Here is a 22,548-nt window from a genome sequence, read left to right on the forward strand (position 1 = left end):
GGGCTCGTTAGGAAAAGTGTGGCTTTAATGTAAACACAACATTCGATTGGCTCAGCACAAACATTCCACATGAGAGCAACCAATAAACTACCAAATAGGATGGGGGGGTGCAGCACAAAAACATTCACAGTAAAAAAAAAATCTGGTATAATCATAATCTATATATACAGTACGGTGCTTTAAGGTGAAAATGGAGATAGGATATGGGGACTGATATGTGAAAGGTAGAGTATACAGGGGTGGGAGGATGAATTTCTGGGTGCACAGGTGAAAACGGAGAGCTGTACTTTTTCTCTGTGACAAGAGAAACGTGACAGATGGGGGATATTCCCTGCTTACTGATCCAGGGAGAAGCGGGTTAAAAAACCCGACTCCCGAGACAGAGGCCGCCTCAAATGATATTGTTCTCCTCGTGCAGTTTTCTATTTCTACACAGAATCACGTCGAAGAGTAGAGCACCACAAAGAGAACAAGATGTCATTGGAGGGCTGCTTTTCACCCTCTGGTTGTAGACAGGTATCGGTGCACCCCTATTCTTCATGACAGGAAATAAATATGTGGCACGAGATTTTCAGGAGGTAGGAGGAGGCATGTAGGACACAGGCTTAAATAAATAAATCATTCGCTGATAATAAATGTTAAATCTGTTACTTAAATAATATTAGTTGACAGTATGAGCTATATTTTCTGATCCTAATCTGTCGATCTCAGATGGTTGGCACCGATATGACTTTTTTTTTTTTTTTTTTTATCTTTTTGAGATATGATTGGCTGATAGGCATTTCCTCACACTACCAGAGGCCAATGGCAATGGGCAGCCGCTCTGAACAGAGGAATCGTCTCATTCATTACATTTTAAAGTAAGAGAAAACTGGGACCTGCAGGCTACTCGGTCATGTGTGGGTCTGAAGGAGAGGGGAGCTTTGTCCCTTCTGAATGTTTAAAATAGCCTCCTTCTTTCCAACCATGACTCTCAGCCACAAGTACAGCACCTCCCCAACATCAACTTCATCATCTCCACCTTCATACACACAGCAGCTCTTCAAACGGAGCACCAGAGGCTGTATTCAGTGCAGATAGAAGTGTCTCGAGACTTGCTCATAAAAAATGTCACACAAAGATTGAGACAATGTTCCACGTTGTGCTTAAAAAAAATGACTCCTCGAGTTCTTGCAGAACAAGCCTCGAGCTGAATCAAACCCCTGGTGCTGCCGCTTGTCGGAACCTTCCCAACTGTTGAAACAGTCCTCAACAAAACATGAAACAATCAGCTCAAAAACACATTTTCATAAGACAAAACTGGGGTTGTATACTGGAAACCAAAGTAAGAGGAAGGGAACAAATCATGGCAATAATCCAGTGTGGTGTCTGACGGCAGCTCTTTGGGTCCATTTGGACGTGTAGAATTACATATTTATGTGTTTAAGTATCATCAAAATTATCATTATTAACACCTCAAACTCTCCACGGCAACCTCTGTGCTCAGTATAAGCCACACCCTCTAAGGTTGTTTGCAATAATGATGTCAGTGACGGCATCAAACACTACCTGGATGTTCCCTGTGTCTGTGGCACAGGTCAGGTGACAGTAGATCTCCTTATTGGGAGAGCGGTTCTTACTCTCAAACTGAACCTGAATATACGCTGTAGCATCGTCGTAAGTGTTAGCACCTGGAGAAGAAGCAGAGAGCAAACACGAGAGAGCATGAAGGACCAACATTCACATCGCTTTCCCAAGACGGTTCAGAATTAAAGTGAATAAACGGACTCAACCTGTGTATTCGGGAAAACAGATCGTCAGCGGTGACTTCTTGATCTTCTCAGCGAACAGATCCTTCTTGTTGAGGAAGAGGATGATTGAGGTGTCGATGAAGAACTTGTTGTTACAGATGGAGTCAAAGAGCATGAGCGACTCGTGCATGCGGTTCTGCGGGAAGAATAAAGACAAGAATGAGGTCAGTGTTACAGTGTGAGGAGAGACAGTAACACCAGACAGTTTACAGTTTAAAGCTGGAAATTAATTATAATGTTTTAAGTTCATCTATTAATGGTTGTGTTTTACTGAATATCAATAAAAAAAGTTTCTGTAAAACCAATCTTGTGCCAAAAAGCTGAAATAAAACAATTCACACAGCAAGACGAGAAAAGTAAGTATAAAATAAAAATGCCTAAAACTAAATTAATTATTATACCAAGAACGTGCAAAGAGTCAGCAGGAAGCTAATTTAACTATTTTCTGATCTTACAATTGTATGTATGCATTAATTAATTAAACAAATATATAAATAGAAATGTATAAAATGTTGAAATGTTCTGTTCTTTTTTGAAATAATAATATAATGTAACATCACTGCAGAAATGCATTCAAACTGCCAATTTGCTGAAAATATATATTATTATATATTATATAACCCTCTGCAAATGTCTGTATTTTACATTTAAAGCAGTAGTGGTCGTGTATCTGTAGGCCACCAGGATGAACCAGGTTTGAATCACACTTACAGTTGTCTCGTCTTCATGCAGCACTTGGTCGTATCCACTCAGAGCAACACAGAAGATAATGGCTGTCACATCTTCAAAGCAGTGAATCCACTTCTTCCTTTCTGACCTCTGACCTCCCACGTCAAACAGCCTGTAATGAGGTGCAACAAGTCAGTACAGAGCTACAAACCAAGGAAAAACTTAAAAAAGCTACGAACTATGTGCTTCCTACCTGAAATGGAGGTTTTTAAAGGTGAAGTGGGTTTCAACAATGCCAGTGGTCTTCACTCTGGTTCTCAGGATATCCTGCTCCGTGGGCTGGTAGTCGGCCGCCCCGATCCGATCTAGACTGTCCAGGTAGCTGATGACGACATGGAGGAAGATCAAGAAGGCTGCACAAAAGAAAGGTTGTGGGTTCTTTTTGTCCTTTCAGTCTACTCACTATTTAGCAGAGTCGTTGAGCTGGTATTCCCGGGAACGGCTGAAACACTCCTGAGTCCCCGCGTCGGCCCATAAACGCTTCATGGCAGCGAGAAGCTCTGCAGAGTACGGCTCAGTGTCCTCCATACGACTGACCACATCGCAAACCAGCTTAGCATCAGCCTGGACAAAGAAAGGAACAGAATGATTATACTTACAGTTATCATCAGTTGTAGCAGTATGTTGGAGGGTTTATATTACAAATCACTACACACCATTAAATTGTTCAACTTTTGAGACTGCTCAAAACTGATTTCTCAAAATACCCAATGGCTGCCATCCAGCCCACACCTCAATTAAATATTTAACCTCAACAGATTCTCTTTGGTCCTAAGAGTCTGGCCCTGCTTTGGGAATATCACATTTCAAATCCTAAATATCAGTTTCTATTGGCCTGCAAGCAAAGATTTCAGCTGGGACGTAAAGGTGATACTAACTTTTCTATCCTTGTCTCCAAACTCGATGCCCAGCGAGTCCATGGCTCGGAGGATGGCCGCCAAGCTCTGGATGGTGTTGCTGTAGACCACAGGCTTATACTGCTTCACGTCATCCCCAGAAAAGCCATCTTCATGTATAATCCTGCATGCACACACAGATATTAACACATATGTTCCTGCAGACCTGCCTTTTCACAATAAAAGCTCAGCCTATTAGACTCCAAGTGATTCCTGCTTCTTGGCACTGCACAACATATCGTACAGTCCCTCGTTCCTAAAAGGCATCTATAAGTGTGTCGGGGTGTAATGGGACACACTCTCATTCTGGGATCTGTACATGGACAGTAATGTGATATTTAAGTCATTTATAATTTATGGTGAGCGATGGAGTGGAATCAATCAAAGCACTATTCAATCTCACTACACAGGACTGTGCTGCTCTATTTAGTAGGACACAGTTAAATAATCTGGTCAACATTAAATTATCCTCCCGCACACACTCACCCTGACCTCATGTATATTCAATCTACCAGATATCAGCTATTCTTCCTGAAACTGAAATCCACATTTAACTTTAAACAACTTTTCTCTGCCCTCTGTGATAAGTGATGATGATGGTGATGGAAATGAAATACTGAATGATAGTTTTTAGATGAATTAATCTCATCAGAGCAGGTTATGAAAAGATGTTTTATAGCACAGGCCGACAGAGAAGAGTTTTATAAAATGAAACCTTCAGCACAAGTGCAGTTTCACAAAGCAAAGGTTTTAATTCATTTAGCAACTAATGATTAATCATTAACATGTATACATTAATCACTTTATCTAAAAATATAAGAAACTAAAGAAAATGCCTCATATATGTGTCTATGTGTGTGAAACTGGTTTTACCAACACTATAAACTAAAAATATGTGTAATTAAGGAAGATAAAAGAATGAGTCTACGTTTTAACAGATAAATAAGGCTGTTTGCTCTATAAAATGTAAAAAGGTCACAAAAGTAGCTAAAAATGTGATAATTTATCCAACAAACAGTCAAAATTAAGAAGATATTCTTAAATTCACATTAGATTAAAACTTAGGGCAAATATTCCCATTTAGTGACATTAGAACAAGTGAATTTCTGACACTTTAGCTTAAAAATGACTCAAATGATTAAAAGGAAATTAAAATAGCTGCAGATTTGAACAGACTAATTGTTCAGCTCTATATTTACAGCATGCAGCTGATGAAAACCTGATGAAAGGGTCCAAAAGCACCAGTGACATTTGTGCAGCTGCGAGTGATGAGCATGCTTTATACCCATCAGTGGAGCTGCTTCATGTTTAATTAATATAATCCATAGGCCACATCTGCACCGCTGTATACATTACTATAGGTCACAGTTAAAGTTGTTGAAGTTGTTTCTCGTTGCCTGCATCAGATTTAATTCCACTTTCATCTCTAACAGCTCATGTAACAGTCAGGTCAGGGTCAAACTATATAAAGAAACTCTCACCCAGCGTGTTGGTGATGAGTGGACAAATCACAGCACCAGATACTAAATTTACCCTCCGACATCTAAACGTTATGAGCCGCAGTGTGCAGAGAAAATCAGCCATCTGCTGGTGGCTTGGGCTAAAACTAACCGGGAGAGGTGTTTGTGAACACGATCGGTCCCAGTGTTTCCAGTTCAGGGACGCACTGGGAGGGTAACGAGGTGATGGGAAGAGGAGGAAGCAGAGCACGGAGGGGAGAAGGGAGGGAGGGAGGGAGGGTGCAGGCCGGAATGGGAGGCAGGGAGACGCGGAGACTGGGAGAGATGCTCCACACGGACAGAACATACAAAGAACCGAGGCCTTTCTCCGAAACCAGAAACATCTAGAAACGTAACTAAGAGGTTTAGAGAAAACAACAACAGTGATTTAAAACATCAAAGAGTGATTTAGCTTAGACAGGGGAAGGTTTAGATGCGGTTTTAGAAGCCATATTTCTGCGTAAATCCGCTTTATAGGCAAAGTACTCGGGGCGATATCGGGCACTTAAAGCCATTAAGATTAAAAGCAGAGGTATTCACTAATGGAGCTGTAGTGACCTCGGTGTAATTCACACACACACGTACAGAGGAACAACACCCACAGATCCCCTGGGTAAAAACCCTCGTTAACTACATTTCAGCACCCGGGCGGTGAACAGCACCCTGGGAGGCACCGGTGCGGCCTCCGCAGCCTCACTCTCCGTCTGCAGGAGGTGCTCGAGTCACCGGCACTCCTCCGGGGCTACGGCCTCTCGAAACATGGCGGCTCGACCTGCCTGACGGAGAGGCGAGGCGCAATCTCAGGCCTCGGACTCCGGCTGCGAGGAAGCGGGTTAAAATAAACCCCCCCAAAGACACTTACTTCATCTGTTTGACGATGGTGCTTTTGCCGGATTCTCCGCCGCCTGTGGAGAAACGGAGGGCACAGTGAGAACCGGCAGTGAAATCAGTACCACGGAGAGCACCTCCGCCCCATGCAGCCCCGCTACAGGCACCGCCACCGCGGCGCAGCAGCCCCCGCCGCTCCTCTTACCGAGCAGCAGCAGTTTGACGTCCTTGGCGGCGACCAGTCCGTCCTCCTTCAGGTTTTTCTCGATGGCCTTGCTCCGGTCCAGAGCGGCGCGCTCCTCGGCGCTCAGCGTACACCCCATGTTTCCAGGCGAATGAACAATCCCGTCGTCTCCGGTCCGCCCTGTCCCTCTCCGACTCTCAATCTGTGCGTCGTCGCTCGCTCCTCCTGCGCGGTCCGCTACAGCATTAGGCCCGGATCGAGGGCGAAACGGAGCCGGGATCGAGAAGCGGTGTTTCCTCCGTGACTCCGAGTGCGTCTCTCGCTCCGTCCCCTCTCTCTGAGGGGGTTTGGGGGGTGGGGTCGCTGCGCTCGAGCCTGCGGGGTTGGGGTTGTTGTTAGGCGGGGAGGAGGAGGAGGAGGGGGGGGGGGTCTCCAGCTCGCGCTCTGCAGGGCGGCGCTGGTGATGATGATGATGATGACAGCGAGCACGAGCGACTTCAACGTATCTGTGCACGAGGGCAGGCAGGAGGGGCGCGCGAGGAGGAGGAGGCTGTCCCCGCGAGACTCACCTAACAATCTGTCTGACGTCAGAGCGGGCGAGGTTTAATCACGTCAGCTTGTTATTCACATATAGAAACTGTAAAAGGTTGTTATTCACATATAGAAACTGTAAAAGGTTGTTATTCACATATAGAAACTGTAAAAGGTTGTTATTCACATATAGAAACTGTAAAAGGTGTTATTATTCAAATATAGAAACTGTAAAAGGTGGTTATTCACATGAGAAACTGTAAAGGTTGTTATTCATTAGAAAACTGTAAAAAGGTTGTTATATTCACATATAGAAACTGTAAAAGGTTGTTATGATTCAACATTAGAAACTGTAAAAGTTGTATTCCCATTAGACTGTAAAGGTTTTATTCACATATAGATACTGTAAAAGGTTGATATTCACATTGAAACTGTAAAGTGTTATTATTCACATATAGATTAACGGGGTAAAGTTTTGGTATTCACTATATAAACTGTAAAAAGTTGGTTAGTTCAACATATAGATTAACTGTAAAGGTTGTTGTGATTCCCATATAGAAAACTGTAAAAGGTTATTATTCCACATTAGATTACTGGAAAAGGTGTTGTTAGTCCCTATGAAACGGTAAAGGTTTTATTTTCACATATAGAACCTGTAAAGGTTGATATTCACATATAGATACTGTAAAGGTGTTATTAGTCACATATAAGAACCGTAAAAGTGAAAAGGTTGTTATTCACATATAGAAACTGTAAAAGGTTGTTATTCACATATAGAAACTGTAAAAGGTTGTTATTATTCACATATAGAAACTGTAAAAGGTTGTTATTCACATATAGATACTGTAAAAGGTTGTTATTCACATATAGAAACTGTAAAAGGTTGTTATTCACATATAGAAACTGTAAAAGGTTGTTATTCACATATAGATACTGTAAAAGGTTGTTGTTATTCACATATAGAAACTGTAAAAGGTTATTATTCACATATAGATACTGTAAAAGGTTGTTGTTATTCACATATAGAAACTGTAAAAGTTGTATCACATACGTAACGTTGGTATTCACATATAGATACTGTAAAAGTTTGGTATTCACATATAGATACTGTAAAAGGTTGTTATTCACATATAGAAACTGTAAAAGGTTGTTATTCACATATAGATACTGTAAAAGTTTGGTATTCACATATAGATACTGTAAAAGTTTGGTATTCACATATAGATACTGTAAAAGGTTGTTGTTATTCACATATAGAAACTGTAAAAGGTTATTATTCACATATAGATACTGTAAAAGGTTGTTGTTATTCACATATAGAAACTGTAAAAGGTTGTTATTCACATATAGAAACTGTAAAAGGTTGTTATTCACATATAGAAACTGTAAAAGGTTGTTATTCACATATAGAAACTGTAAAAGGTTGTTATTCACATATAGATACTGTAAAAGGTTGTTGTTATTCACATATAGATACTGTAAAAGGTTGTTGTTATTCACATATAGAAACTGTAAAAGGTTATTATTCACATATAGAAACTGTAAAAGGTTGTTGTTATTCACATATAGATACTGTAAAAGGTTGTTATTCACATATAGAAACTGTAAAAGGTTGTTATTCACATATAGATACTGTAAAAGGTTGTTGTTATTCACATATAGAAACTGTAAAAGGTTGTTATTCACATATAGATACTGTAAAAGGTTGTTATTCACATATAGATACTGTAAAAGGTTGTTATTCACATATAGAAACTGTAAAAGGTTGATATTCACATATAGATACTGTAAAAGGTTGTTATTCACATATAGATACTGTAAAAGGTTGTTATTCACATATAGAAACTGTAAAAGGTTGTTATTCACATATAGATACTGTAAAAGGTTATTATTCACATATAGAAACTGTAAAAGGTTGTTATTCACATATAGATACTGTAAAAGGTTGTTATTATTCACATATAGATACTGTAAAAGGTTGTTATTCACATATAGAAACTGTAAAAGGTTGTTATTCACATATAGATACTGTAAAAGGTTGTTATTCACATATAGAAACTGTAAAAGGTTGTTATTCACATATAGATACTGTAAAAGGTTGTTATTCACATATAGATACTGTAAAAGGTTGTTATTATTCACATATAGAAACTGTAAAAGGTTGTTATTCACATATAGAAACTGTAAAAGGTTGTTATTCACATTATTCACAGAGATACAGGACTATCAGATCATGAGAAATAAGATTCCCTGTTCTGATGAAACAAAGATTAAACTTTTTGGCCTAAATGTTAAGCGTCATGTCAGGATGAAGCCAGGCACCGCTCAGCACTTCGCCAATACCATCCCTGCAGTGATGCATGGTGGTGGCAGCATCATGCTGTGGGGATGTGTTTCAGCAGCAGGAACCTGGAGACTATTCAGGATCGAGGTAAAGATAAATGGAGCAATGTACAGAGACATCCTTGATGAAACCTGTTCCAGAGCACTCTGGACCTCAGACTGTCCTTGAGTGATCCAGCCAGAGCCCAGACATGAACCTGTTTGAACATCTCTGGAGGGATCTGAAAATGGCTGTGCACTGATGCTCCCCTTCCAACCTGGTGGAGATTGAGAGGTACTGCAAAGAAGAATGGGAGAAATTGCCCAAAAATAGGTGTGACAAGCTTGAAGCATCATACTCAAAAATACTTGAGGCTCTAATTGGTGCTAAAGGTGCCTAAACAAAGTATTGAGCAAAAGCTGCGAATACCTACATGTGATTTTTTTAGTTTTTTTTTTTTTTTTTTAATAAATTTGCAAAGATTTCAAACAAACGTCTTTCACACTGTCATTATAGGGTATTGTTTGTAGAATTTTGAGGAAAACCTTTGCTATTAAAAAATACTGTGATACACACTCCCCAAGACATGACATCATCTGGAGGAGTTTTGCAAATACTTCTTATTACTGGATATATTTCATACTATTAATCTGAATCTGCCAAGTAACTAGTAACTACACCTGCCAGATAAATGTAGTGGAATAAAAAGTAAAATATTTGAATGTGAAATGAAAGTATAAAAATAAAAAACACTTGTACTTAAATATAGTAAAACCAAACAATTACAAATCTAACTTCTACATTCCCAACAATAATACTGAAGAATTTGTTGATTAGATTTTTTTCTAGGTACTGTATCTACTACTACAAAATATCTGGGAGAGTAAAAAGGTGCATTGTATCCCTCTTAAATGCAGTAAAATTAAAACAAAAGTAGAAGAAAATGGAAACAAGTACCTCAAAATAAATGTAGTTAATCACTCCACATCTCTGCAGAACATAAGCAAATGTTTAATTACAGACTGGTGTGTGGGGAAGCTTTTTAAATATATATGTATAGTTAAAGGCTAAACACTGTTTCAAGCGTTAAAATGTTTTAGCCCATAATTATTCTTTTGTTTTAACTGACTTTTAAAATTAGTTCCTCCTTATTCTGAACAATTAAATGTAATGCTCATCTTGTACTTCTGTATGGGAGCTGCTGCTTTTTCATACAGTGTAGAATTTAGATTCCTCTTTTTGTCATAAGCAGATGTAAAGTGAGACCTTCGTGTTTATTATAACCTATAAAACTGTGTATGTTGGGGGTTGTGGGGCCATGCCATACTGCAGTGAAAAGTGTTTGTGATAAAAGCTTCTAATCCACACATCACATCTGGATAGACGATCAAGTGGCGTAAAAAGGGGGGTTGGACTTTTACAGCGGATCCTGAATGAAACCAGCACCAGGAGCTCAACCTGCAGAGACTCCATCCATCAGTGGATTTCCTCTTTGGCAGCCAGGCTGAGATAAACCCTCCACACACACACACCTCAGCTGCAACCTCCACCTCTCTGCCATGAAGTTCCCACAATATGACGCATGCAGGCACCTACACACACTCAACATCAACAGTAACCAGCAGTTTTAATCATATGAGCATGTGCACGTGTGTGTGAGTGACAGGACAGGAGGATTAACACTAAATTACACCTGAGGGAATTTTGACAAAATTATGTTTTCAGTTTTAATTACACTAATGCATCAAGCAAAAACATGAAGACAACCATTTAATTTGTATGAACCCATTTTGTAGGAAAAAAAACAAAAAAAAAAACAATAACCTTCAGGTGTGCACTCATTAGCAACAAGATCCAACAGGCCCCATCTGGATAGAAATAACACATGATGACAACATTTAAACAGTGCATTAAACTCAGCACAGCCTATGTTTTAAACAGTGATGACAGATAATTTTATCAAAATAAAAATGTTAAGCAGATCAAGAATAGCTCAATAGTCTGAAACATGCACACACACACACACAAACACACTCTCTGGAATAATTTCTAAGGTGAGGATGACAGACGTCAATGAAAAACATATTGTATAGAAAAGCAGGCGGGACAAACTCTGCCACTCGTCATGTCGAGAGGACCTGTCCCCCCTCAGTTTTGACAGCTCACACACAGAGTTACTCTCGTGGCTGAATGCCCACCACATTTTCAGCCAGCCTGATAAGTTTGCAGTCCTCCAGTGCTTTGACCAGTCGGCTCAGCTTGGCCGCTTTCCCCTCTGCCTGCATGAAGCGGTACATCATCTGATAGGCTTGCTCATATAGCCCATCCTTCTCATACTCGTAAGCCAGGTTGTCTACGGCCGGACTCTTCAGAGCCCGGCAGCTCTTCCCCAGGGTCCTCCCTACCTGCTTCCACTCACGGCCCACTGAGTTTGAAAATCTCTGAACATCTGCCTGCGTCAGCGTTCGGTCCTCTGATGGGCCAAAGGAAAGAGAGAATAGGATAAAGAACATTTAACATATCCCATACATAGCTGTGATCGTCTCAGTCGGCAGTTTATTAGGCTACGTTCACACCACAGGCCTTAATGCTTTATTCTCATTTCTATAATCCAACTTTCAGCCTTTTTGTGTTGGTTCACATTAATATTTGCAAGTTACAAAAGGCTGCGACCAGAGCTGAGGTCCTACAATGAGTACCATAACAACAATATTGTAACTTGCAACAGTCAAATTGTGTAAAATGGATTCCCACCAACTTTCCTCAGACTGCAGAAGCTACATGGACGAGTAGTGAAGCTTCTCAAACCAACAGGAAAAAAGGCCAGTTTACTCTAGCTCCGGATAACCTTTTCCTCAGTGACTGACAAACTTCACAAACAATGGGCCTCATTTACCAATATCTTCCTCAGTTTCTTAAATTTGTTCTTAAGTCCTAAGAGAAATCTATATTAGATTCATGTTGTTGTGTTAAAAAACACAGATTTGCTCATATATACTATACTTTATTGATCAATCTATCTGTCTTTGTAAACTGAAAGCTTGTTCCAGTTGATCCTGTTTGGCATAGGACACAACAAACTGAGAAAGTCTGCTGTCTGGTACGAGTAGGTCAGGACGCACATCCTGTTGTTTTGATGGTGGCTTCCCATAATGTCTAGTGTTAGTGTAATGTTAATTAATTTGAAAAGACCATAAAGCTTTGTAAAATATAACAAATCATTCAGTCATCAAAACTATCAAGGATAAAAATAAGTCATTTAAATCCTAATAATAATAATAATAATAATAAATAATAATATACAAATGTAAAATCAATAAAAATGCAGTAACTCAAGAAACCAGTATAGTTTTATAAATGGTTACTGAATGAGGCCCATTGTTACAGCGATGGTGATATTAGCCTGTAGGAGAAGCTAACATTTTTCTTAGTCTCATTACAAAATTAAACGCACAGTAAAATAATATTTCCTCTGGATTTAAACTGAAAACATAAACATCTCATGTTGTTAGTGACAGGGTTTCATATTAACTATCTGTGCCTAAATACTGCCTAGAAATCTAAAAATATTCTCTCATTTATTAACTACAATCCTGCTTCGGATTAAACACAAGTGGTATGGTTGACATACTTTGCTAGATTCTAGGCTAAATATTAAAATCCTAGTGTTAGGTAGTTAAACACATCTTTATAAAAGATTGGAGATAAAGTTGTGTCTGTCCCACAAACACCTGAACATTTCACTCTTGAGAAGCAGTAACATTAACCATGAACAGACCAACATGAAGTATTTGTTTTTTGCTGATGACAGGAAATAAGTAAATGTAATAATTAAATAAATAAATAAACAGTCCTGCAATAAATCCTCCTTCATGAAAATCATAATATTCCGTTTTTATTAAAGACAGAAAATAATTTCAACTGTATTGTTTCCATTATTTTGTCCAGCCCATTTATTTGAGCCTAAATCAGAGAAACACTCCTCAGAATAGCTCTACAGCTCAATAAGGCAAACTACAGTCTCGAAAATAAAAATAAAGTGGAATTAACACCTTTGAAAAGCATATTACAAATACTGAACATCATTACTGATTTACTGCAGGACGGATGTGTTAGACTGCACTAGATTGAGCTTGACGAACCTAATAAACTGCCAACTGAGTGGGTGTGTAAACAGTACACATTACCCAGAATAACCTTCAGACTTACTGTGAACATCAACAGGATTATTATTAAGTCAATTTAGTTCTTTTGACACTGCAATGTCTTCAAAGCATTAATACAACATTAACAGACTTTTGGCCACTTGGGGAACCTGGAACAAAGGAGCATTTACTAACATTTATGTGCAGTCACATTTATGGTCAGTTCAGAGGGAAATACTGGGCTTTAAATGCTCCACTACAAACACCAGCTGGCTGATAGTTTTGTCTGCTGATCTGGTATTAATCAGTGGAGTTTTTGTCTGATGTAATATTTCTGATCAAAGTGTTTCTGAAGCCCCTAAAGAGCTCTGCAGAGATGAGAGAAACCGAGTTAAATTTGTTACTACACCATTTCACATTACACAGTCATTGATCTATTGTCAATATGAAAATAATAATTAGTTCAGCGACTTTTGCATCATCCAGCACAAACAGAACAATCAGGCTTTGTGATGTTTTTAATAAGACTCAATGGACAAAGTATTTATTGTAGTTTAAAAATCCTAAAGCTCAGAGATTTCAGTAAATATCACTGTTGGCACACTCTCCCACTTTCCTTTGTCCTGTCAAAACCACCGACATCAATTTACAAATCCCAGAAGGAAAAGTTAATGTGAGGTTGGGTATTTAATTTCAGATGAGCAGCTACGTTTTGTTTCAGCGTCACTATGAATGGGATATAATTCCTATTTTTAATCACACTGAGGGACATTTCATGGCATGAAGGTTAAGCAGCTGATTTAAGAAAAAGCATTTTACTCACAGCTGCTTTTGAAAAGCAGTGCCTTATTAAATGAAATGAATCTTTGAAACGTATTTTAATCACATACATTAGTTTGTTTGTTTGGGCTGGTGAGGCCTTAGAGGGGTCTTTTATACCCAGATAGTGTGTCTGAGGAACCTAGAGGCGTAATGATTCTCCAAATCCCTGTTTTTTGTTTTTTTTTTTTTTCTGGAAGAGAAGCCCTGATGAGAGACTGTGGATTTTTGTGTTGCTGTTCTGTTAAATTAGAAAATCTCCTATTAAAGAAGCCTTTAGTGTTGATTTAACAACTCAACATGAGTCCAACACATCTCAAACAAGGCAAACAAAACAAACTATGTGCTGGCTCCAAACTTCTAGCATAGACTCAGTTTGTTCAAAGTTAAAATAGAAAGGTTGATCAGGAAATCTCAGATGCTGAGGTAAAGTATGATGGTGGCAACATTAAAGCATTTCAGAATAAGATAAAACCTTTAGAGTGAGTGACCAACTGTGGTAAAATTAAAAGCAACTGCACATTCACTGCTCTAAAACACAAATTACTATCAAGTATCCTCTCTCTGCAGTTTCACTGTGACAGTGTTGAAATAAACTGAAATAAAATAAGCTTAAATGAATTCCTGGGAGATTGTAAGTCAGACTAAAAACTTAAAAAAATAAAAATAAAATCCAGAAACATCAAAAAACAACTATATGGACGTTTAAAGATGATGGTTACTTCATCTTTAGACACCGACTGATAACACGTGGGCTTTAGGTGAGACTATTAAACTATACAGAACAAAAAAAAAATTTAAAAGTCACCTTAACTCACCAAATACTCTGTTCTGAAACTTGAAGCAGTTGATGGGGACAGCAGACTCTTCCTGTGGCTGTGGGGCAACACCAAGGGCCTTCCTCTGCAGCTGCTGCTCCAAACTTTCAATCTCTTCATCCCGGAGGCGCTCCGGCTGATGCAAAATGACAGAGATCATTTAAACTGAATCAAATTAAGAGAACATGGAGCTGAACTCGCCCATCGAGAGCAACGACAAATACTGTTGGGAGTCAAGTCTCTTTTAATGCTTTTGCCTTTTCTGTAGTTATATTTATTCAGCCTGTCAGGACATCAATCCACATTTTTTAAAACAGGAAAATACAGAAGAGATATTTATTATTTATTTATGTATTTACTTTTTTTGTTTTTGTTGTTTTCCAAAGCTCCTTCTGAAGCTCTGGGCTGTAGTGTATGGCCTCTAGTTTTCATTCATGTGTTGCTATAATGGTGGAAAAACAAATGGTGCAAATTATGTGTGAGATGGGAAAATATTTAGCCAAACAAACTGGAATGAGTCACGTAGCAAGATGAGCATTTCAGTAGAACTGGAATATTACCAGTGAATATATTTTCCCCCAATCTGTGCTGGTTGTTACAAAAATATAGAACATGTTGTAGAAAGCAAGTTAAAAATTGTTCATAAACTGAGAGTTACGGACTAGAAAATGCCAAAATGTACCATACATTATTAATCTTTTACCAACATTGCTGCACATTGCTTGAGTTACCTGTAGTTTTCAGTTACACAGGAAAAGCTTTAGTTTCATATTTCAAAGTGATAATGATCAACAAGCAAAACACGCCACACGCTATCAGATTTCACAGACAAGGTAGTTATACTTAACACATACTTCTAATTAATTTCCAGAGTGGACATAAGGAAGAATCTATCTCAATATAGACATATATTTTTACACTTTTTGGAAGGGAGAGGTACTTAAATAAATGTACCAATTAATGTCCTTTGATTGGCTGTAGTAATTTATCCCTAAACCCTAGGTTGTTTAGGGAATTTGCTGGAAAATACTGGACCCATCAAATGAAGTTGAACTGCTAGATCTATGAATCACAGCCCACATCTCAAACCCAGCATGTAAGCAATTCATATACATCTCATGTTGCACTGACTGACAGACTGCTGGAGAAAAGACCAACCAATCAAAGACTGTCAGACTGTCAGAATGGATAAAGTTATATCTTTACATGGAGTGGCTCCAGCAAAACAAAATTAGAACAACCTGTTCCCCAAAAGGCAAACACCTATCATGAATATAACATACCTGTGAAAGGTGGACGTGCCGCAGGCAAACGTCCAGCTTGTCCAGACACAGATCCAGAATGTGTGTGCCAGCCTTGAGCTGGGTTTCCACTGGGGGCTCTTGGGGCAGAGCGAGAAGCCGGCAGGCGTGTTGGGAGAGAAACTGACGCAGCGTTCCAGAGCTGTAGCTCTCCAGGAACTGCCGACATGCTGCCACATCCATAAACTTCACCTCTACCCCCAGGAAGGGATCCGCATCATGGACCTTTAATATCTCATAACCACCGACACCTCCTGCAGAATCTGTCCATGAAAAATACTAATCAATAAAATATTCACATGTATGTGTTTATAAATGTGTCTTCAATCCTGACAGACATGCTAATGGATCAAATTATAGCATCAGTGCTCACCTGCCAGTGTCACTTTGATGACTTTGAAAACAATGAACTTCCCCTGTTGGTCTTTGTAGTGAGAGAGCAGATTCACACCAGGACAGAGCGACCGCAGGAACAACACCGCACATCCTGTCCACGACCCATGATCTGAAGTCTTATCTGCCATTCTCTATGAAAAGAAAGTCCAGTGTTTCAATGAGCAGGGAACATCAAACACAGCCTTAAAACAAAACCACAAGTGTAGAGTAATGAGTTAAAGCCAAAGAACCAAAGAGCTGCTGTAAATAATAATGGAAGATGAATCTTTGTTCTTCTTCATTACATGTACCATCTATACATCACGTAGCTGACGTATGGATGGTATATCATTTCAGACCATGGTGCACATGGTGTATTAGAACATAAACAAGCAACTGATTGATTGACTTTTATTTTTCTAGTGATTAAGTAAACATTTTTACAACTAATTAATTATAAAGAAAGTCATATTTTCCAAGTATAGTTGCCAAACATTCACTGGTTCTTCAGTCTAAGGATGTGATGCTTTTCTCTTGGAAACATCTCCAGGTTTACTATACATGCATGAAAGTATAATGTGTTTGGGTTTCAAACAATTTTATACATATGTGCTTCGTGTGTAAGCATGTGTATCTGCTAGTGTATGTATATGTAGGTGGTTGTATTTGTATATATGTAATGCATGAACAAGTACACATCTTAAAGTGGCCATAGTATTCTTAATGTAAGGTTTATGTTTTATTCTTATTTATATAAGGTTTAAAAAAGTGCAGGCTCTAATGCCTTGTTGTGTTTATCATTTAACATTGTTATTTTATATTTTTTGTCTTTGGGTAAATTCATTTTCCTTCCTAGTTGAAAAAATGCTTTTTCCCTGCGAGGCACATTTACCTCTTTACCAACACTCAAACTAGACGTGAGAGGAGCTGTGGCAGTAAACCTGGGCAGGACAGCGTACTAAGTGGGTGGATGTGTACATATACACATATGTGTATATGTAGAGTTATCTCTTACTACAAGACTTTGATAGAGAAGATACATTTTACAATTACTTTATACCAACGTGATGAGGAAAATAAATCACCAGTCAAAAATACTCCTGAGTTAAAAGCACGTCTGGCCATAGTTGTTGTGGTCGCTCTTCACCTTACCCTTTTTTACCCCAACCTCCTTTTGAAACCCTCATTACATAAAATCATGTTTAATCTCAGTCTTCCCCTCCCCCCAATCCAGTCCCTAACTAATGAAACGCTCTCTCTCTTGGTGTTGTCTCAATGCTCAGGATGCTGAGCGCTCTGCGTGGAAAGAGCATCCTCTCAGCTGGATTATATGCATGTCCATATTTCACTAATACAGCGCATGCCTGGCTACTGGGTCCACAGGAATCTTAGCCAGTATTTAATTATGTGCTATCCTATCTACCGGTACTCTGGAAGTATAGTGTGAGATTAATCCACCAGCTGTATCAGGATTAAGTGATAATCAGGAGCTTAAAATATATCATTTAGCTTCTGCTGCCAAAAGGCAACCTCTAGTATTCCCTGGACAGCTCGTCTGACATTTAAGTAAAAATATAATTGAATCATAGAGAACTTTCTTCAACAAATTAGTAATTTATCATCTTTGTAACAATGTGAGACTGTTTCATTATTATTGTATTTAACACTTTGTAGATCCACACGTAAACTAAACAGACCTGTAGATAATAGTAATATACCACTAACAATATGCCACTAACCACTATATTCAGTGCCAGTTATTCTCTTGATTATTTTCTGATTAAACATTTAATCAAAAAAAATGTCAGAAAACTGTGAGAAATCCACATCACAAGTTGCGTTTGGGGACTTATGATAAAAGGCCATTGGCAGAAACCACTGTGTGTGACCTTCATCATCATGCTGCCATGATGAATAAAGCCCCATGTGCACTTCGGAAAACCATTGTCACTTATCATAGTCCACCACTGAAACCAATAACTCTATTATATCAGGAGGACGTCAGACATCGAGTTTGTGCAGAAATGCTGCACGAACATTTTCTGCGCCGAAGCTTGTGTCACATGGACCAAAAGACAGTGGAACCATGATCTGGGTTCAGACGAGACCACATTTTAGCATTTTAGCTGAAAAAATGCACACAAGGTTAACCATGGAGATTTGTATCGCGAAAGGTGCAAAAGACAGCATCCGTGATGGTATGGGAGTGAATCATCAACTCAAACGTGCACAGGCTTGAAAAAAAAAAAAAATATATATATATCTTATAATTTAGAGGGAAGTGAATACACATTATTTTAGTAAATAAATCAAAACATGTTGCAAGTTGCACTTCTAGCGTTTACAGTAAACTTCTGAAAATCCAGATCAAACTTGTTGTTTTCAACTTCATGTCCATATGTGTACTAAACACACAGCAATACAGGTGTTTCCAGTCATACTGAGCAATTGGATCTCTGCTCATACTGTGCTCATTATAGTGTTTTGGATAATATAACACGCACACAAAAAAACATCCAACACTGAAGGTAACTGAATTCCACATTTGTTCTATTCTAGTCCTATTGTTAATGCTCAGTATCTGTTACCCTCACATAACTAACTCGGGGAACCTGGGAATCTGATGAAGCTATTCTGGGAATTACAGGACGTGACAAAACCCCACATACTACAGTGATGGAGGTTTGTTGTACCCTGTTGCACCGGGAGAGTGAGGGAGATGTCAGTGAAGCACAGTCTGGGCAGTACATGAGGTCTAATCAAGCGGAATAAGTGGAAACACCTGTGTAGGTGTAATATGGGTGTGTAGGGGCTTAAAGGATAAATTTGTCTTAAAGCAACACTCACAAGGGTATACACAGAATTACTGGTCATTCCTCCTTAAATCAAGCAACATGGGCCAATTATATCAATTTAGTCCACTTATTTTTTTTAACCATGCAGCAAGTTGCTCAAAATAAAGTTAAGAGAAGAATTCCCTGATGAATTAAACAACAATTTAACACCACCTGCTATTTATACTTTTTCTATTGCCTTTAAAAAAAGATAAACACTTAGATCAGGTCACGCTAAGAAGAAGAAAAGCTTATCAAGTGGTGGTGATGACGTCATGCGACAAGTAATATGTGATACAAGCTGTCTAGTTTGTTGATAGCCTATATCTTTTTACTTCTGGAGATTGTATTTAGGCTTCAATAAAGCCATATGACAGTTGTGTTATGACGATTATGTTGCTAAACCAAACATCTACCTCTCACAGAGTGTCTTTTCTGAGGTAATCCAAAACCCAATGGGAAAATCCCTTTAACTTTTGCTAGTGAATCAGAGTGATAAATGATAAATTCTAGGTTGGCCTATAAATACATTCTTACAGCACATGAATTTCTCCTATGGTTCTATTACATACATTGAAACAATATTAAACTAAGATAATTAGATGGTTAACGTAATTCAATCATCTAAGAAAATATTTTCATCTTTAATCACAGTTTGATCAGAAATTGAAATTGTTTTGTCAAAATTGATTTTTTTTGTCACGTAAGGTTTGTTTAGAGCTAAATAAAGGTTTAAAACAGCTGACTCCTATTTTATACAAGGCTAAAAATACAGCCATAATAAAAAGGTTACTGTTCTTCAGCCCCTTTGATCATCTGCAGTACATAAAGTGGTTAAAATCAGCATCACCTTTACTTATTAGCTGCAATAGTAGTGAGGTTAACACATTAAACGTGTTAGTAACTACAACACTCATATACAACACTTGCACACTTTTTCCCCACATCATACTGTGTTAAAAATGATTTATGAAATTGAAAAAGTAACCCATATTAACATAGTGAAAACATAGTTTTAGAAATGTTTGCATATTTATTAAAAATCAAGTATTATACACACAGTATACACACCTTAATTCTCACTTGATTTAGTTTAACTTATTTTATAGAATCTATTCCATTCCTCCTTGCAGATCCTCTCATGTTTCATCAAACTGGACAGAAGTGTCTGAGCTGCCATCTTCAGGTCTCGCTACAAATATTCTATCAGGTTTAAGTCTGAGCTTCACTGTAGACATGATATTAGCCAGGGGATAAACAGTGGCTGGTGTTTTTCTATTTCACAATTATTGAGGCTGCTTGGCTCCTAGGAGCAAACGACTTAGGGGTTTAGAAATGGCTTTATACCCTTAAAATGATCTATTCCTAAACACACTTTACTACAATCAAGATTTACAGAGTTCTTTGCGCTAAATGGTTCAGTTTATATCTCAACATGCTGTGTGAATTGTGGGACCTTACGTAAATGTGTATGTATGCCTTCCTAAAGTATGTCTAGTGGGTTCAGTTTGCCAAAGATGAACTTCAGTCAATAGCTAAACTCAGCTAAAAAAAATTAAGCAAGCAGGATGTGCATGACCACAATTTGCGTGTCACGGTAAGAGGTGTGAGCAGTTTAGTAAATGATATTAGATTTTACCTTTTTTTTTTTCAGAGAAATGTCTAAAAATATTTTTTTCTTTTTCATTAGGGGTTACAGCATGTAGATGAATATGAAATGTTTCATTTTTTCTATTTCAAATTAAATTTATAACCCAGTAAAATATACAAAATCTTTGTCGGCCAATTAATCAGGCTGATCTCTGACGTTAATCTGCATCTGTCGATGTCTGCACTCATGCAGGCTGATAAAAATTGCTGTAGTTTAAACTGGGAGCGTTTCACACACATATGCATGCAAAAATAATGTGGTGGGTGAACCAGTGCAAGTGACACAAAATGATGCCTTTTAGTGAGATTAGCATATCTGTAGATACAGTTGTGGGGTTTCTGCTGCATGCTCTCCTCTTTTAGTGGGCAGAGCCCAGCTCCTCCACACAGTGCAGACAGCAGCAAGTGAACAGAGGGAGCCGAAGCGAGCTGAGACTTTACTTGTTAATGATTGTGCGTAGTTACACTTGACTTGTTACTGTACGTGCAGTGAAAGTAGTTCATCAAAATACCTGTTAAAAAGCAAACTCTTAGAGTAACAAACATCCCACATTTCCCAAATAATAAATAACAATGATAGTATATATCATCATATATAAAATAATAGTGGATCCGTGACTACCTCAAACTATTTTAAATCTCTCAGATATCTGATATTTCCTCTATTCTTGTGGTAAGTGAGTCCCCCGTGTAAAGACATACGCAGATTATAATGAGTAACCATTGCTCACAGCAGCTACACAGGTGAGGCATTCAGGGGCAGTACGTGGTGCAGGTTATCTGTGTTTGTAAAACTCTTTGTTTTTAAATATTTTCATAATTCAATAAATACTTAATAAATTTAACATTTTTATGTGTCATTTATAATTCTTCAATTTTATAGTTTTTATCTGATGCATGAAGAAAAAAAAACTCTTCGCCATCGGCCTGCTCTGTAACAATTGCCATCAGCCAGTGACAAAACTAATTCCAGTCAACCGCTAGTGAAAAAGGTGAACTGTCAATAATAATAAATCCACTGTATATTTAATACTTTGAGAACATTTTTATGTATATAATTATGTGTTTGTGTACTTCTGACAACTTTGTGAAACTGAAAGTGAAGAACAAATATCTCAAAATTGTACTTTCAATTTTGAAAGTGTACTGTCCCTGTTGATAAATATAGTTTACTATTACACAAACTGGAAAATAGTCACATTTAAGGTAGTTTTTTGTCCATTTTTGCTTAAACTTGAAGCAGAATATTAAACTACTATCAAAATTAATTTTTTTAACAACTTAAAAATAAAGTGATGATTTCTGCTTTAAAGCATCGCGCAGTTTACAGATACCTGCAGAAATAATGAAGCTGCCATCTACAACTGGGGCCCATGTGCACAGGTATTTTGGTTAGCACTGTAAAAGTTAGCTCGTTACCTGCCACAGGTATGAACTCTTTAACAATTACAGCTTAATTCGACCAACCTGAAACAGAAAACACCTGTTTAACAAATCCTAAGTTTCAGTATCGCTAAATAGATAAAAAAGTTAATGGAGTTTGGCTCGTGTCTTCTAGACCTTACGCACAACTGCCATAAAACTTCACCCACGCTCGAACTGAACAGCTACAAGACACAGTAGTAGATAGAAAGTGGTTCTAGTTTTCTGTTGTTCTGAATTAATATGAAATAAATCGTATTTTAAGTCAGTATAAACTTACCTTACAACTTTGTTGTATTGTCCGTTGACGCTTCCTCCTGTTGGTTCACACCCACTGACACACTGAGAAGTTCCTGGCCTCCCATTGGCTTAGAAGAAATGAAAACGCGCTCTGATTGGTTGAA

At 38.2% G+C, this 22,548-nt stretch overlaps 2 protein-coding genes across 2 annotated transcripts; both read right to left on the bottom strand.

The window, feature by feature from the left end:
• Window positions 1-4: 4 nt before the first annotated feature.
• gnao1b (guanine nucleotide binding protein (G protein), alpha activating activity polypeptide O, b) lies at window positions 5-6,596 on the bottom strand. Its single transcript, XM_026378584.1, has 8 exons — window positions 5,948-6,596; window positions 5,777-5,819; window positions 3,398-3,539; window positions 2,923-3,083; window positions 2,713-2,841; window positions 2,502-2,631; window positions 1,773-1,926; window positions 5-1,670 (listed from the first exon to the last, which is right to left on the bottom strand). The coding sequence occupies exons 1-8, from the start codon at window positions 6,063-6,065 to the stop codon at window positions 1,483-1,485; spliced, it is 1,065 nt and encodes a 354-aa protein (XP_026234369.1). The 5' UTR covers window positions 6,066-6,596; the 3' UTR covers window positions 5-1,482.
• A 3,781-nt stretch (window positions 6,597-10,377) lies between these two features.
• On the bottom strand, window positions 10,378-22,483 carry tradd (tnfrsf1a-associated via death domain). The gene is made up of 5 exons (XM_026379183.1): window positions 22,425-22,483; window positions 16,237-16,390; window positions 15,846-16,126; window positions 14,563-14,698; window positions 10,378-11,253 (listed from the first exon to the last, which is right to left on the bottom strand). Exons 2-5 carry the CDS (start codon window positions 16,385-16,387, stop codon window positions 10,955-10,957), a joined length of 867 nt encoding a protein of 288 aa, XP_026234968.1. The 5' UTR covers window positions 16,388-16,390; window positions 22,425-22,483; the 3' UTR covers window positions 10,378-10,954.
• Window positions 22,484-22,548: the final 65 nt, after the last annotated feature.

Source organism: Anabas testudineus, chromosome 3 (assembly GCF_900324465.2).
Source record: "Anabas testudineus chromosome 3, fAnaTes1.2, whole genome shotgun sequence".
NCBI lineage: Eukaryota > Metazoa > Chordata > Actinopteri > Anabantiformes > Anabantidae > Anabas > Anabas testudineus.